Consider the following 15,766-nt stretch of genomic DNA (forward strand, 5'->3'; position numbering starts at 1 on the left):
GAGTGATGCAATTCAAGTGTAAGAGTGGTATCCAGCTAGATTCGCCTAGCAAAGCCTGTTTCTGAGGCATATGTATACATTTGTGACTAAAAAAATAAACTGTCTTGACTAATTGTGTCTAATTAATAGTCTAAATCTGTCGCATTAGTATTGTTAAATAAAAACATGGTATATGGAACAGTTAGTTCCTGTTAACCCTAATTTGATTGGACAAGCGGCGTTCTAATAGTACTGATGTTTTGTATAACTCCAATTCTACAAAACATATAATACTCAGCGCCACGACAAAAAAAAAAAAAACATATTTTAGATGAGCTGTAAATGTGAGTACGTTGAAGACCGCAGAATAATGAGCTGTCCTCCTCGCTGGCTGCAAACGATCGCGAACAAACAATATAACACGAGTCACGACTAGTATGATTCACGAACAAATTACTCTTATGAACTGTGTCTTTTGGAATCAAAAGCATAGTTCAAAAAGTAACTTTTGAATCAGTCTTTAGAGCATGATCAGAAAGAGAATTTATTCTAAGAAGCAAAATTGACTAAATGAATCGGAATCGAATCAAAAACATTATCGAATCGAGAGGATTTTCCACTCCTACCAACAATACTGACTGCTCTAGTTAGATACTCAAACTCTGTTAAATAAAAAGTACAGTAACAAGAAAAAACTTTTATTTTTAAAATGTGAGCGTCTTTAGTAATTTGGGGGGAAATATACAAATATTCTTGATATTGGGGAGTATATAGACTTGCTAAAATGCATTTGTGTCTAGGACCATTGCTAACCTTTACCAGAAACATTTTTTTCCACACAAAGCTTAACATCCCATCAGTTTTTTCACCTGAGCTGTTTCAGCAAAGAGAGAACTATAAACCAGTTTAATCATGAGTAGCATTCCACATTACCAACGCCAAAAGAAGTAGTACAGCCTTGAAATACAAGTAAAAATACAATTGTTCAAAGTGCAAAGACAAAGGGTTGAGGTGTCAGAGGAACAACAGTTAATATATAAACAATAGACTGAGATAAAACAGAACACTGGTTTGTGATGTGAGCAAGACGGAAGTTCCACCTATTGTTCTCCTCCCTTGCATTCATTGTAAAGGCTCACAAGTCTTAGAAAGCACTATGACTGACTAAAGATTTGGTCAGGGGCTTTTTTGCTTGCGATTCTGTGAGGGTGTTGTGGGTGTTCCAGTTTTACTGTGCTCTGCCCGCTGCTGTCTGGCTTGTAGCTCCTTTACCTCAGCCAGAACCTCTCTAGCTTCTCGCCAGGAGGAAATGGCCTCTTGTAAGAGCCGCTCAGCAGCTGCCCTCCTGCTGTCCCAGTCCAAAGCTTCACTGAGAGGAGAATCAGTACCCTTCATGCTTCTGAAATGGGGCGAGTAAGAGATTCGAAAAAAAGCGGGGTCTGTAGACTTCATATGGGGCGAGTTTGAGCCAGTGGACCGAGGCGAGTCTGAACCTTTAATGTGGGTCAGATCAATGCATTTTGTATGGGGTGAACTTGATTCTTTTGAATCGGGTGAGTCGATGCTCTTCGAACGAAGTGCGCTCTTGGAATGAGGGGATTTGGATGACTTAAAACGGGGCGAGTCCTTTGACTTCACATATGGCGATTCTTTCCCTTTGGAACCAGGTGAATCTTTCACCCTTACTGAGGGTGAGTCTGTGCCTTTGCTGTGGGGTGAGCTATGTGAGCTTGAGCCCTTGGAGTGTGGTGAATCAGAGCCCTTGAGGTGGCGGAGACGGGGGGAGTCAATGCCTCTTAAGTAGGGATAAGATCCTATCCTTCCCCGATGGGGTTCCTGTTCCTGAATTTCCGCTAGCAGCTCTTGAGTCCTCTGCAGCCGCTGGCTGATTAGTTCCTGCAGGTGGCCGGTGGGACTCTGGGCCAGTGTTGCCTGGACCCCATTCTTCTTGTTTGGTTTTCTCTCTCCTCGGGACAGAGCGTCATCCATGGAAGCACATCGGTTACGGCCCTGAGCTAACTTCTTCTCGTTTTGAGGTGTGTGAGGCTGGTTTTCATGGCTCCAGGAGAACTCGCTCCTGCGTGGCAAGCTGCTGGTTTTTACCTTGCTGTCTGTAATGGAGGCCGGCGGCCTGGACACATCAGTGCCAGCACGTCGATGGCCGGGAGCCAGTTTATCCAGGCTGACCTGATGGTCCTTCAACCACCCATCCTGATCATCATCCAGCATACCAGCATCCTCCTCATTCACCAAGTCCAGTGTCAGCATTCCATCAGAGGAAGCAGAGGCCTAAAACAAGAAAGCATGAAACACAATTTTTTTCTATTAAAGAGGCACTCGCTTTTATTTACTCACTTTTATTTGTTTTTCTAGCAGATATGCCTGATTTATAACAGATTCATTTTAAAAAGGTGTTAAAAATATTAAACCAAATGTATGTACATGTAGGTTTGGGGTCAGTAAGATGTTTTACATGGTTTTTTAAGTCAGCAAGGCTGCATTTATTTGATCAAAAATACAGTAAATGGCAATATTGTTAAATAATATTACAATTTAAAAGAACTGTTCTCTATTTTAATATATTTAAAAAATTAAAGGTGCAGTAGGAGATCTTGGAAAATGCTAACTTTAGCCTGATAGCACTGAAAGCAAACGTCCCACCCTCCCTGCAATCGCAGTCCAAAGCCACGCCCCCTGAACGCATATACGCTCGTCGCTCACAGACCAGAATACCAGAGACAACATTACTACAATAGGCTACATATGAGGTTCCCAATTCCAGTCCTCGCACTGGATGTGAAGACGTGTGTGTTGTCATTCACCGGTGAGAAAACTTTAAAAGTACTACAATACCAGGAAGGAAGATCGGGTTGTTGATTTTTGTCTGCCAAGATCGGGTTGTTGATTTTGTCGCTCTGTCTGCACAGCGTGCGTGAACGCGCTGATGACGTATCCGTCTGCGCGAACTGGGTGCGCAGAGGTATGCTAATACATACGTTGACAGGCAGGTAGGAAAGCCAATTAAAACGCCCGGACCGAGCGCTTTGATTGGACGAACATTTCTTGGTCCTACGCCTTCCACAAAATATATAAATAGAGATAAATACATTTAGACCACTTAACTTAATGATTGCTATAGTGATATGAAGAGACTTTCAACCAGCATAACAAAAAATGTTTCTGAAGACAATCACCTATTGCACCTTTAAATTTATTCCTGTGATCAAAGCTGAATTTTCAGCAGCCATTACTCTAGTCTTCCATGTCACATGATCCTTCAAAAATCATTGATGATTTGGTGCTCAAGAAACAATTCATATTATTATCAATGTTGAAAACGGTTGTGCTTCTTAATGTTTTTGTGGAACGCATGGTGAATTTTTGTCAGGATTCTTTGATGAATAGAAAAACGACAGATAAATTAAATAACAGAATCCCAGTCAAAGAAACACCACTGAAAGGTAAACATTCATATTATGTGTAAAACTTGTTAAATGAGGAAAAATACATTTAAATAGTTAGGTTTCAGTAAAGTTTTCTGGACTATCTGTTATGTAGTCTAGTTATAAATAGCTGCATGTAAGTTTCATCACTACTGTGCAAACAACCACCTAGTGCCATGAAGTCAGTACATTTCCACTGGCGCACACCAGTATAAACAGACAAACAACAACAGTAATCTGAATCATAGTCTAAACAAGAATGCCACCCACCACAGCCATGAGATGACCCCGCGTGGGCAAACGGCGCCCAAGTGGGATCTTTGCCCGATCGCGTGTGGGGTGAGCCAGAAGACTCTCCTCCTCAATCGTGACCTGCAGAGTAAAACAAAACAAAACTGGAGCTGAGATCATTTTTACTATATTAACAGTCATTTTCAGCAGCCTTATATGGTTTCTAATTTACACAACACAAAAGGCCTATATGACATCATGTGTTAATTAGTCTCACATTCATCTCAGTTTAATCCAGCAGTTGTTGGTGTGAAAATGAATTTGCAGATTTATAAATAGAAAGTGCTATATGCAGATGATGTTAAATTCACAAAAGTGGGTTTCTGTTATATGAAATGCAGTGATTTTACAAGTGAAAACAAGACTGTAAAATCCTTTCCTACATATAAAGTTGTTATCAGTTTCTTTCTGTAAGATACAAGTAAGCTCATTTTAATTTTTGTGGCTATACCAATAAAAAAGGCTTTGAAAAGAAGTCTCTCTTATGCTCAAGGCTGCATTTGAAAAAAAATGAATACTGTGAAATATTATAATTTAAAAAAAAGTTTTCTATTTTAATATATTTTAAAATTTAATTTATTCCAGTGATGCAAAGCTAAATTTTCAGCAGTCATTACTCCAGTTTTCAGTGCCAAACGATCCATGAGAATTATACTCTAATATGCTAATTTGGTGCTCAAGAAACATTTCTTACTATTATCAATGTTAAAAATCAGTTATTTTTTGATAAATAGAAAGTTCAAAAGAACAGCATTTTTTAAATAGATTTTTTTGTAACAATGTAAAAAGTTAATTTTTAATGAGAGAATTAATTTCTTAGACAAAAAAATATGTTCCTGTGGCTCAGTGGTAGAGCATTGTGTTAGCAGTGCAAAAAGTCATAGGTTCGATTCCCAGGGAACATACATACTGGTAAAAAATGTATAGCCTGAATGCAATGTAAGTCGCTTTGGATAAAAGCGTCTGCTAAATGCATAAATTATTATTATTTAATTGAATTAAAAATCTTACTGATTTTACTTACTGAAAATCCAAACTTTATATATTGTATCAATTACATATATTTTAATATAATATTTCACACAGTCATGTGTACAATAACAATATATAATATAATAATATATAATAAAATATAATAATATTGATGGTTTAACAGTGCTTAGCTGAAATGTTTTTCATTAGTATGTCTAAAAAAGTAGTAAATATTTTCCACATTTATTGCTTTTGTAAAATAACTACATTTCCAGTATCCTAAAAGTTCAAAACACAAATAATGACAGGAAGATAGAAAAATCGAACAGGAAGTGGAAGAGGGTTATAGCACTAGAATATAAAAGAGAAAGAAATATATACAGAAAGAGACTGACTAATGAGAAGACAGAGTGTGGGAAGAGACTGCAGGAGTGGAAAGCTAAAATATAGGTGGGAAGATGAGCATTAAACAGCAAGGAATAAATAAAGAATATATGAAATGTCTGTACTCACCTCGTCCAGCACACGATTCTTAGCTCTGGTAATAGCATTATTTAAAACATTGATCCAAGATTCCTTCTCCTCTGGACTGACGGCCAGAAATACCAGATTGGGGCCCTAATGGAGTAAAAAATATATTAAAATATAAACTATCAAAGATTTTAAAATAAATGATGGTGTTATTTTGAATTTCCAAACATGCATTTTTAGGGTCTTTGGAAAGAACAAATACAAACAAATTTTCCTTGATCTTTTCATTAAGGAATCAGTTGCTCATTGCAAAATCTTCATGTTTTTGAAGTTATGATATCTTTTACAATTTCATCAAAAAGTACTTTGATGTTGACTGACACAGATTCTTCTTCTTTTTTTTTTTTACTGTGCAATAAATTAAGAAACTGGTTAAAATCAGACCTCACAAAAGTAAAAGAGGCACAAATTGAATTGTACCCTATTTTTTAAACCATAACATCATAATGTTTTGTTCTTACCTTGTTTCCAGGGTGTTGGCATCGGAGCAGGGTAAATTTACTGTGGTTCTTCTTGCTATGGCTCTTGGCCTTTCGCAGTTCCTCCGAGCGTTCATACTGTGCCAGGTCAAACACTTCATGAGTCTTCCCATCATTCTTCATCTGGACACAAGGACAGCAGCATCAGCACACAGACACAGGCCATCACCAGGCCTGAAGCTAGAAACAACTGCTATCATTAATTGAAATTATCAGCAGTGCTTTCCCAGGCCAACTGTGCAGACCACAGTGAATCATGGTGGAACATATTGATTTAGCTCCAAGGACAGCAATAATTAATGTTCAACAAAACACTGCTGTGAGATCATTGAAGGCTCAATCCATGCTGACAGAACACTAAATCACAAATCACAATAAACATTTATTTTACATAAAGTAACAAAACATCGGTACCCTTATCTAAAGGGATCGTTCACCCAAAAATGATAATTGAGTCATGGTACTCTCGTGAACACGTGTTGAACACTGATACGGAAGAGAAAAAATTGTTGAATAATACTTTATTTGACTTTATTTTTCAAAATTGCTCATTAATTTTTAACAATTGCAACTATACATCACAATGGCATTTTTTTATTTATGTCTTTAGGCCGCATTAATTTGTTTAAAAAATACAGTAATATTGTGTAATATTATTACAATTTAAAATAGCTGTTTTCTATGTAAATATATTTTAAAATGTAATTTATTAATGGATAGAAATGTTAAAAGAACAGCGTTTATTTGAAATTGAAATGATAAACATTATAAATGTTTTTGCTGACATTTTGATGTGTCCTTAATTGCTAAATAAAAGTATTAATTTCTCACTGACCACAACTTCTGAATGTGTATCTCAGTGACATTATATCACTCAATGTGAATTTATTATTTGAAATTATTGTGTGAGTACATTATTTTTCTGACAATGCTTACACAATGAAACCTCAAGAACAGCACAAACCTCACACACATATAACCAAGCCTAGCTCAGAATAAATTCTCTCTTCATGCCAAATAGTACAAAAGGAATAGAACTGTGACTGGTGTTCTTTTTCATCAGAAATCAAGACAGATGTTCCAAACGGTTTTCAGTTAGTCCAGCTCCTCCTCTAATTATTCAACCAGTGACCCATCTGTGAAAATGCCTCATTTTAAGACAGGTCAGTCCTCATTATAGCTGACTGTGGTGGAAAAGTGGTAAATTTCACTGAACCTGAGGGAGGAAAAACCCACAGTGGGACTTTAAATCCCAAAGAGACACAATGAGGGTCACAAGGGTTTCTACTGAGACGAACACAAAAACTCAATGTATTAACATGCACTATGTGATGTCACACGGAGCAAAAAAGATAAACATAGACATTTTGGGTCAGAGTTCTGCATGGTTACCAAGCATTCACCATAGCAACAGAAATACGCAACAAAGGAATCTGGTGTCAGTGAGCTTGAGATTAAAGTACAAAGATCAAAGTGATCCGTGATCATAGAGCAGGCACAAGCAAACCGGCCTGTTCATAACATCTCTAGTTAATATGACTCTGCAATATCATATTCTGCTTTAAATGTGGTCGTGTTTAGAAAACCACCGGTTTTAAAATAAAGAGTTAAATGTAGGTAACATCCTCCTTATGGCACATATGGCCAAAGGTAATCTGTGTAACCGTATGCCTCCAGATGGCCTCCTGGGGTCACACATTTAAATGTGAGTGAGCGCACACTCTGAGAAAGAGCGTACTAGTGATGCTAATATGGGGCAAAAGACCCCTGGAGGAAAAGAGCCTGGCCTCTCTTCACCACATCAATATTTCACTCCCCCACTGTTGGCACAGCATGTTCCCGGCAGGGGGCCATCCTGATCTCTGGATTAACCACCTCCAAAAATAACCCACTAACCGACCATCTTCATTCTGACAGAGGTAACTCCATCAACAACTAGATGTAAGGACTAAAAACGCAGGCATCGTATAGAGTACTCCAATGAATATTACATTCTCTTGATGCTTTTTTCCCTGAAATTCCCAAGGATTTCAGAAGAGAGATGGTTTTCGAGGCATTGTGAACTGGTATTTTATTAAGCCATACATCCATACAACTGTTTCAGGATGTATGGAGACTACAGTGTAGTAAACATGAAGTGAACACTGACATTACTTGCCTAGTTTTACTTCTACGACCAGGCAGGAATTAAAGGTGGAAATAGATTTGCAGAGTCCCCTCGAATCACGTGTTCAGAGTGTTCTGTAATCTGGTTGACTGCATTATTTTGAGGTCAACCAATTTTCCTAAAATAGACATAATTAAAATAAACACCATATAGGTAAACCTAAAAGCGTTTGCCCTGCCAAATGGATGTGAACATCTGATGTTCAAATATCAGAATAAACAAAGAGGATTAGACTGACAAGTGACACCTCATTTATTTGACATAAAAGAAAGATAAAATCTTATATCAATCTAATATATGTATATGAATGTATATTATATATATATATATATATATATATATATTAAACCTTATTAAATTAACAACAATAACATTCTTATTTGTAGATATACAGTATAATAATATGTGGATATTATTTTATATAGGCCTATATAGAGAGAGTAAATGATAATATACATTAAATATACAAATACACACACACATATAACAAGAACAAATGTGAAACCTCATGAAACCTCACTTAATTTATTATTAAAAATGTAAATGATTTTCAATTTTCTGATGTAAAAATGTTGATTAAAAAACCATGTTAATGCTATACATTTTCTGAACTAATGTAATGATAGTATTACTATACTACTAGTACTACTAATAAAATTATTATTCAAATTTTAAGGAATATTTACCAGAAAAAAATATTTACCAGAATTTATTCAGCAGAAAAATTTAAATACACAACACAGTATTTACAAAAAGAAATAAATAAAATAATAATAATTTTTTTTTTATAAAATCAGTTAATTAGAGATGCTTTTAATTATTATAATTTAATGAAACCATTAAAGTGGAATTCAGAAAATTAATGGAAAACACAGAATTTGGTGAAAATAACACTGAATTTGAGAAAAAAAAATTCATAGGGCCTTAAAAATGTAATTTTTGTTAAACTTTTAATAAATTGCAGTTAAATTGTGTACATTTCAATTAATTAGTAATTATTTCAATTAATTAGACATGCTCTTTGATTAATAACATTTAATTTAACCATTAAAACATAGTCTAGAAAAATTTAAACGGAATCCAGAAAAATTAAAATTAAAATTAAAAAACGGGATTTGGAAAGAAAAACCGGAATTTGGGAACTAAAATGGATTTCAAAGGGCTCTACCACAGTACAAAAAAAAATCCCTATTGTTGAGCACTGCAGTGTCTTGAATATATGATGTTTTGAGCAATACTGACATATTTACAGATTTCTGTGAATCTACACTGTTTATGGGTAAATCCTCAGTACATGTTTACATATGATCCATTTGCACACGATGCACTCGCAGCCATGACTGATCAGCCTGAATACAGTGAATACTAGACTAGAGCATCAATTATTTACACCAGATATATAGAGAGAGCTTGAAAATAAGCACTTTGAACACAGTTATAGATGCTCAGCTGTCTACATGTATAAACTTCAAATGATTCCCTTGGTAGTCAGGAAGGATCGCAGCCTCTACGACTCGTGTTGCATGAGATGCGCTTCACTATGCTATATGAGTGAGATCAATTGAAGAGTTCTGTCAAGTGACATCATTCTGGCAAGAACAGGTCTACCTTGAGCACTGAAGGAAAGTCAAGTGCAGCGGTGCATAACGTTATCAGTACTATAGACAGCCACGGCAAACAATACACACAGCCTAAAGGCAGCGATCACCAGAGGACAGACCTGTAGCGCACATACTCAGACTGATGCAACCTGCTGACATTGTGTTCTGATATTATAAAAATAACCTTGCTTGCCTGACCAGTGGAAGAATTCACAGGGCTGGAAGTAGGTACACAGAATGCTAATAATCTGGTCTGTGGCTCCTTTTACAACTTTAATTTCACTGAATAACTGAGGTATCTTGTGAAAATATGATGTCATGGATGCCAAATCCAAATATTTTGGGAATTCAAGAAGTGTTGACAGTGGAGAATGAGAGATTTAAGACTCAATTGCTATGAGCATAGAATGTATATCAAAATAAAACTAAAGAAATAATTCACCCAAAAATGATATTCCTCTAATCATTTATCAAATTAATTAGTGATATATTCATCTATTAAAACACATTAAAACATTTGAACTTTTATTTTCCATTAATTCTTTATATTTTAGATCTATACAAAACCATAACACTGAACTCTTAGGTGCCAACTGCATCAGTGTCAGCAGGTCCAGTTTATGTTTGTGTGGTTTGTCTCTGTAAAGTCCATGTTTAAATAATTCACCACAATGAATAGGAAACATTCTTCTTCACTGCGACACCACCTGCATTTTGTGTGTGCACTTGATTCCACAAGTAAATCAACGTCTTGTTAAAGTATGGTTTCTTCTTAGATTCATTATTTCCAAGTTCATTTCTAAAAACAGATTAACAAAAAGAAAGAATGGTGAAAGTATGGTGATGATCTTGATTTTAATCCAAACAAAATATGACCCAATAACAATAACAACTAAAGATCTTTTTTAGAGTTGCATTAATATTCCTGTTCATGGTAAACTTTAAAAAGCTTATCTGTTTCTCATTTGTGCCACTAACAGGGGATAAATTACAGCAACCCTTCATTTAGATGTTGTATGTGGTTTGTTTACATGGGTTTCTTATGATGGTGTTACACTGGATTCAGAGTCCTGAGCATCCCCAGTGAGCGAGAGAGGTGCAGCTGGCTCTTGAATCTTTTAATGTAAATAACAATGTCATCCAAAAAAAACAGCAGCTGTGTGAATGAGGGATGTGCAACTGCCTTCTCAACTCTTAAATCCATTTATGTCACTTTAATGAGAAAAACAAGGGCACTGCTGTATAGTTTTCCATGATGATATGCTGTTAAGTGATGGCTCTGTGAAACTGATGAAGGCCTACAGGCAGTGACAGAAACAAGCTGCTACACTTCCATGAAAATTACAACCATCCCTCTACACATGCTTCAAGTGAGCAAATGATTCAATTGTAAAGATTTGTTGCTCCTATAATGAACCGGAAATTGAATTCAACTGAATATCTGTAAGCAACTTCCAGAACCTTCAGGGATCTTTGGTACAGGCACTGACACAAAAAATTCACGACACAAGCACAGGTTCACATGCTGCTTGTTGTTTCAGGCCACAGCTCAGTTTCAATTTCCAGTGTTTATATAATACGCTTTAGAAAATTATAGCTTGTCAAAGGGATTACTTTGATGTTGCAAAAGTATGTATTTTATATCAAGGGCAGGAGGTTTTGGCAAACATTCATTATTAACATTCATAACTCACTACATAATCACTATATAGTAGTTGACATGGTATACTTTTGGAAATTTGACATGTCCTGCATTGTTTTGATCATTTTGAGCATGAAGTCATTAAAATCTTAATAACTCACCTCTTTTTCAAAGATGTACAGATGATCTCCTTTAAGCATCACAAAGCGGTTTCGCCATATTTCCCTAAATATTCCTTTGCCACTGAACCTGCGGATCCAGCCTACTTTGTCTGGTTGGGATGATGGCTGGTTGGCATCCTGAAGACCCTGAGTTTGTCAACAATGACCCGGTTAGTGTGTCGCCTGTCTTACATAATAGCATTCGAGTTCAAACAGATCTCTGTCGCACTGCACTGTGCTAAGCCTTCATAACATTTATTCAGTATCTGTGATTGGTACTTATTTTTTTACCTACTAGTAAGTCTTCCAATAGTTAGTTACTGTATGTACCCAGTATGTCTCTTCAAACAGTTTTCAAGCAATTTTACTAGTTACTAGATCCAGTTTTTCAGTAGCAATTAATTAGATACTAGTGAATATAAAATGTTTCACTAGTAATAGATTTTAATTGAACAAATTGCTGTCATATGGCAAGTAAAAAAAAAAAAAAATTATTGTGACTAGTGAAAAATGTCACTTGCAACAACTGGAATACATATTAGTGTCATAAGAATAGGTAATATTATCTAATAAGTACTAGTAAAGCTGGAATAGATAGTCTATATTAACTATTAAGCGACTACAACTAAGAAATAGACTATTAGTTCCCATGTCTAATTAAATTGAACTCACTATTGGTAAGCTGTCATATGGCAAGTTAAAAAAAAAATTATTATTGTGACTAGTGAAAAATGTCACTTGCAACAACTGGAATACATATTAGTGTCATAAGAATAGGTAATATTATCTAATAAGTACTAGTAAAGCTGGAATAGATAGTCTATATTAACTATTAAGCGACTACAACTAAGAAATAGACTATTAGTTCCCATGTCTAATTAAATTGAACTCACTATTGGTAGGCCTATAAGCAGGATACTGAAAATAAATTTACAAATATAGGCTAGTAGTCGGTATTGGATTACTTACTAATAATGAAAAATACTGGGAACAAAAAATTAACACTAGTTCAATTAAAGAAATAAATGTTAATATGGCCTAATATATTGCACCCTAATAAAAGTCAAATTTTCACTACCGTGGTCTGTTATTTAGGGGGGATCCCAAAATGATTTACTATGAGTTGGTCAATTAAGGGTGTGGCTAATTGAATATTCTGTTAAATAAAATAAAAGATGAGCCAATTACACGAGTGACTACAGCATATAACGAAGAAGTGTAACGGATATACCGTCTCATTCGGCGATTCATAACAAAGGAGTCATTGTTAAATAAATTTACACATAGCCTATTTGAAAACAGAGTAGTACAAATACTTGCGCTGTATTACATTCAGTCACTGTTCAATTAAACTATTAACTTGTGAGCATTCAAAATTAATATTTTCACATCATAGACTCATTAGTGTATGAAATTCTCACCCTTTTGACCAAATGGCTTTTCTTCATGCTGTTCGCAAAATATATCTTTCCCGAAGTATATCCCGCGATCTGTCCCGCTTTCTAGAAGAAACAGAGATGTTTTTGTTGATCTTTTGCTGTGAATTCGCCTCGTGCAGGTGCTATGGATGGGATGAGGTGCTGGCTTTCAGTGCTGATTGACTGCCAGTCTCTACACGGACGGTTTGCAAACCGCGGGCACAGGCTCTCCATTGGCTTGGGTGAGTCCCTGAGCTGCTGTGCTTCTCAACGAAACGGATTTTCCCGTTTATAGAGCTCGACTGCTCCATCTATTGAACGAGCACAGCTGTCGGTGTGATGTCACGCTGCATATTGAGCTTCAATGGCTTTCTTTTTGCCCCTCATTAGTCTAAACACAGTGCAAATCAGCGTATAGCAAAGAATATGGTTATTTTCAGTAATATAATAGCTTATTTATATGTGTAACTTAAAGAATTCAAGAATATAGGCCTTGTTTGATATGTTTTATAATGTGATATCTATGAAGGTAGAATGACGTCAAAAAGATTTGCATGTGCGGGGTAAGAGTTGTGGAAGTGTACATAAGACCGTAAGCGTAAATTAAATTTGCATGCGCAAGAGAAGCTTTGTAAAGGTGTAAATCGTGTTTCAAGCGCAAGAAAAAAATATTTGCAGCATTTTACTGTTACTCGTAAGTGTAATTCATGTATTGTGAAACAGCAGCTTCATGCTAACGCAAAATAAATATGATCTGCATGCTTCCCTGCACATGCAAATCTTTTTGACGTCATTCTACCTTCATAATATCTAGCAGATATAAAGCTACAACTGAATAACTTGCATTGAGAAACTGGAGGAGAGCGGGACAAGCTGTCACATACAAAATTTGTCCACAGGGCTATACGTTTGGATATTTGGATGTCTCCATATGTTAGGCTATCCTGCAAAATGAAATGTCAAAATCATATATTTGTAATAACTGTTGGATAGCAATTGAACACAGTGGAACAACACTGGCATATTGAGGCAAAGATATTTTTCATAAATTGCAGGCAAGGCAAGTTTACAAAAATTACACTTACTTAATTTTTTATGTTTCATGCATAATTTTTCTACACAACTGATTAATTGTTTAAATTTTGCTTAAATACATAATAAAGCCATGTTGTATTGACAACTTACCCTATATAGTGTGCAAATATACTACTGGGGCATGTTGTCACAAAGCCAAAGCATCTATAAAGAAATATATAAATAACCTTTAAAAACACCTTGAGAGATATTCACTGAAATAAAAGTTCTTTATTAAACACTTGTGCAACTGCTTTTTGTTTCAGTAAACCTAAAAAGAAATGTGTGCCAGTTGTGGCAAAAGTAAAAAATGACAATAAATGAGAGCACAGATCTGAATATTACAAATAAACATAAACTTATCATGTAACTCAAGCACATATGGGGGATTTCCTAGGATATTCTCTTCTACAAGCTCTGAGAAAACCACACACATTCAGAAGAACAAACTAATTACACTGTTCTAAGCTTCTTTGCCATCTACATAAATTGACCACATTATTCTAAAACAGAACAGGAAATGTTTCCCTTGGGTTGACAAAGCATTCTACATTTGCCTGGGATAGCTTAAGAGATTTCTTTTACCCAAATCTGTAAATAATCTCAAACCTGATTTTTTTGTTCCACTGTATTTATGTGCATTTTAGTACAATACATCAAGTGTGATATAATCTGGATGGAAATCTACCGGGCCTTTTACTGACCCATCATAAGCAACTGTTAGCATTTTTTATCCATACACAGCGAATTGTGTGCTTGATGCAGTAAAGCCATTAAGTCGTTCAGGTCTGCTGGTACTCTGGCTGATGGTGGGGATTAATGGATGTGATTTAGGAGGGAGGAAGGGGAGTTATAGTGGAGCAAACTGAACATGTACAGGGGGGATTAAAGTAATGACCTTAAGGTCAGGGCTAAACTCAGTCTACTTGATACAATTTCATCAGTAAGTCATCTGTGATGTGTTGCAGCCTGTGAACTGAGGCTTGGGTGATAACGAAAACTATAAAAATGTGTTGGTCTGAAGATACTGGATAAACAATTTTTATTTTTAATTTATTGAAGAGCATGATAAAATATTGTCATGTATTATGTTGTCTGTTTTTTCAAGTTATGTACAAAGGCAAAAATAAATTATGAAAAAAGACACTATAATGTAAAAACAAATGTATTTTATACAAGGCTATAATGATTTACTCTTCAAAGATGATGTTTCTCCATTTGTCTTCCAAGAACTGCCATAAAAATTATAAATTAAAGCCATAAAAGTTGTTTAAAGACTTTGATAGACATTAATATTTCACTAACTGTGCACTGTTTGAATTAATAAGCTCTGGCTAATTAGTAAGCAGACAACAATTTATCCATGTCTGCATATTTGCAGCATGTCATTTAATTTAGCTGGATAGGGATGCGAATAATAATAAAGAATATGGTGGAGGAATTTGTTTTAGAATTTTGCTTAGTTTTGAAACAAACTGATTTTAATGATTTTTGTAGCCTTGTTGGACACTTTGGATTCAACTATTTTATTTATATATAATATATATACATACATACATACACACACACTTTTTTTGTTTCTATGATATACATACATTTATTTTAATTTTTTTACAGTAGACATTTGTCCAAAAACTACCAAATGCAGCAACACCGAGCAAATAAATAAAAATGCTGTCATTGTGAACACTTTCGGGGCATCTGAAACATTATTACATATGATCATAAATGTTATGCACATTTACAGTGTTTCACACATCATCATCAACACGTATGCTTACATATATTTTTTGATAACACTTTACAATACATTTCAAATCATTTACATTAGTTAACGCATTAGGTCTTGTGAACAAACAATGAACAATAATATTACAGTACTCATTAATCTAGGTTAATGTTTTCTAAATATTTCCGCAAATTTCCACATATATTGATAGATTTTTAACAATTTAATTTATAATATATTTATTATTACATTATTTATAATTAACATTAACCTAGATTA

General features: G+C 35.2%; 1 protein-coding gene across 1 annotated transcript; it reads right to left on the reverse strand.

The window, feature by feature from the left end:
- Positions 1 to 702: 702 nt before the first annotated feature.
- plekho1a (pleckstrin homology domain containing, family O member 1a) lies at positions 703 to 12,937 on the reverse strand. The gene is made up of 6 exons (XM_016509729.1): positions 12,688 to 12,937; positions 11,267 to 11,413; positions 5,678 to 5,818; positions 5,199 to 5,303; positions 3,693 to 3,794; positions 703 to 2,268 (listed from the first exon to the last, which is right to left on the reverse strand). Exons 1-6 carry the CDS (start codon positions 12,712 to 12,714, stop codon positions 1,156 to 1,158), a joined length of 1,635 nt encoding a protein of 544 aa, XP_016365215.1. The 5' UTR covers positions 12,715 to 12,937; the 3' UTR covers positions 703 to 1,155.
- Between the last annotated feature and the right edge of the window lie 2,829 nt (positions 12,938 to 15,766).

The sequence above is a fragment of the Sinocyclocheilus rhinocerous genome, unplaced genomic scaffold (genome assembly GCF_001515625.1).
Source record: "Sinocyclocheilus rhinocerous isolate Xijiao unplaced genomic scaffold, SAMN03320098_v1.1 scaffold53, whole genome shotgun sequence".
In the NCBI taxonomy this organism is placed as follows: domain Eukaryota; kingdom Metazoa; phylum Chordata; class Actinopteri; order Cypriniformes; family Cyprinidae; genus Sinocyclocheilus; species Sinocyclocheilus rhinocerous.

What these genes read in the sequence shown, in the direction of transcription:
- plekho1a (XM_016509729.1), bottom strand. Translation starts at nt 12,714, where the DNA reads ATGAAGAAAAGCCATTTGGTCAAAAGG. An exon ending in AAAGCCATTTGGTCAAAAGG is followed by an intron (nt 11,414 to 12,687) that starts GTGAGAATTTCA and finishes TGACAAACTCAG; the next exon opens with GGTCTTCAGGATGCCAACCA. An exon ending in GGGGTCATCTCATGGCTGTG is followed by an intron (nt 2,269 to 3,692) that starts GTGGGTGGCATT and finishes TTCTTGTTTTAG; the next exon opens with GCCTCTGCTTCCTCTGATGG.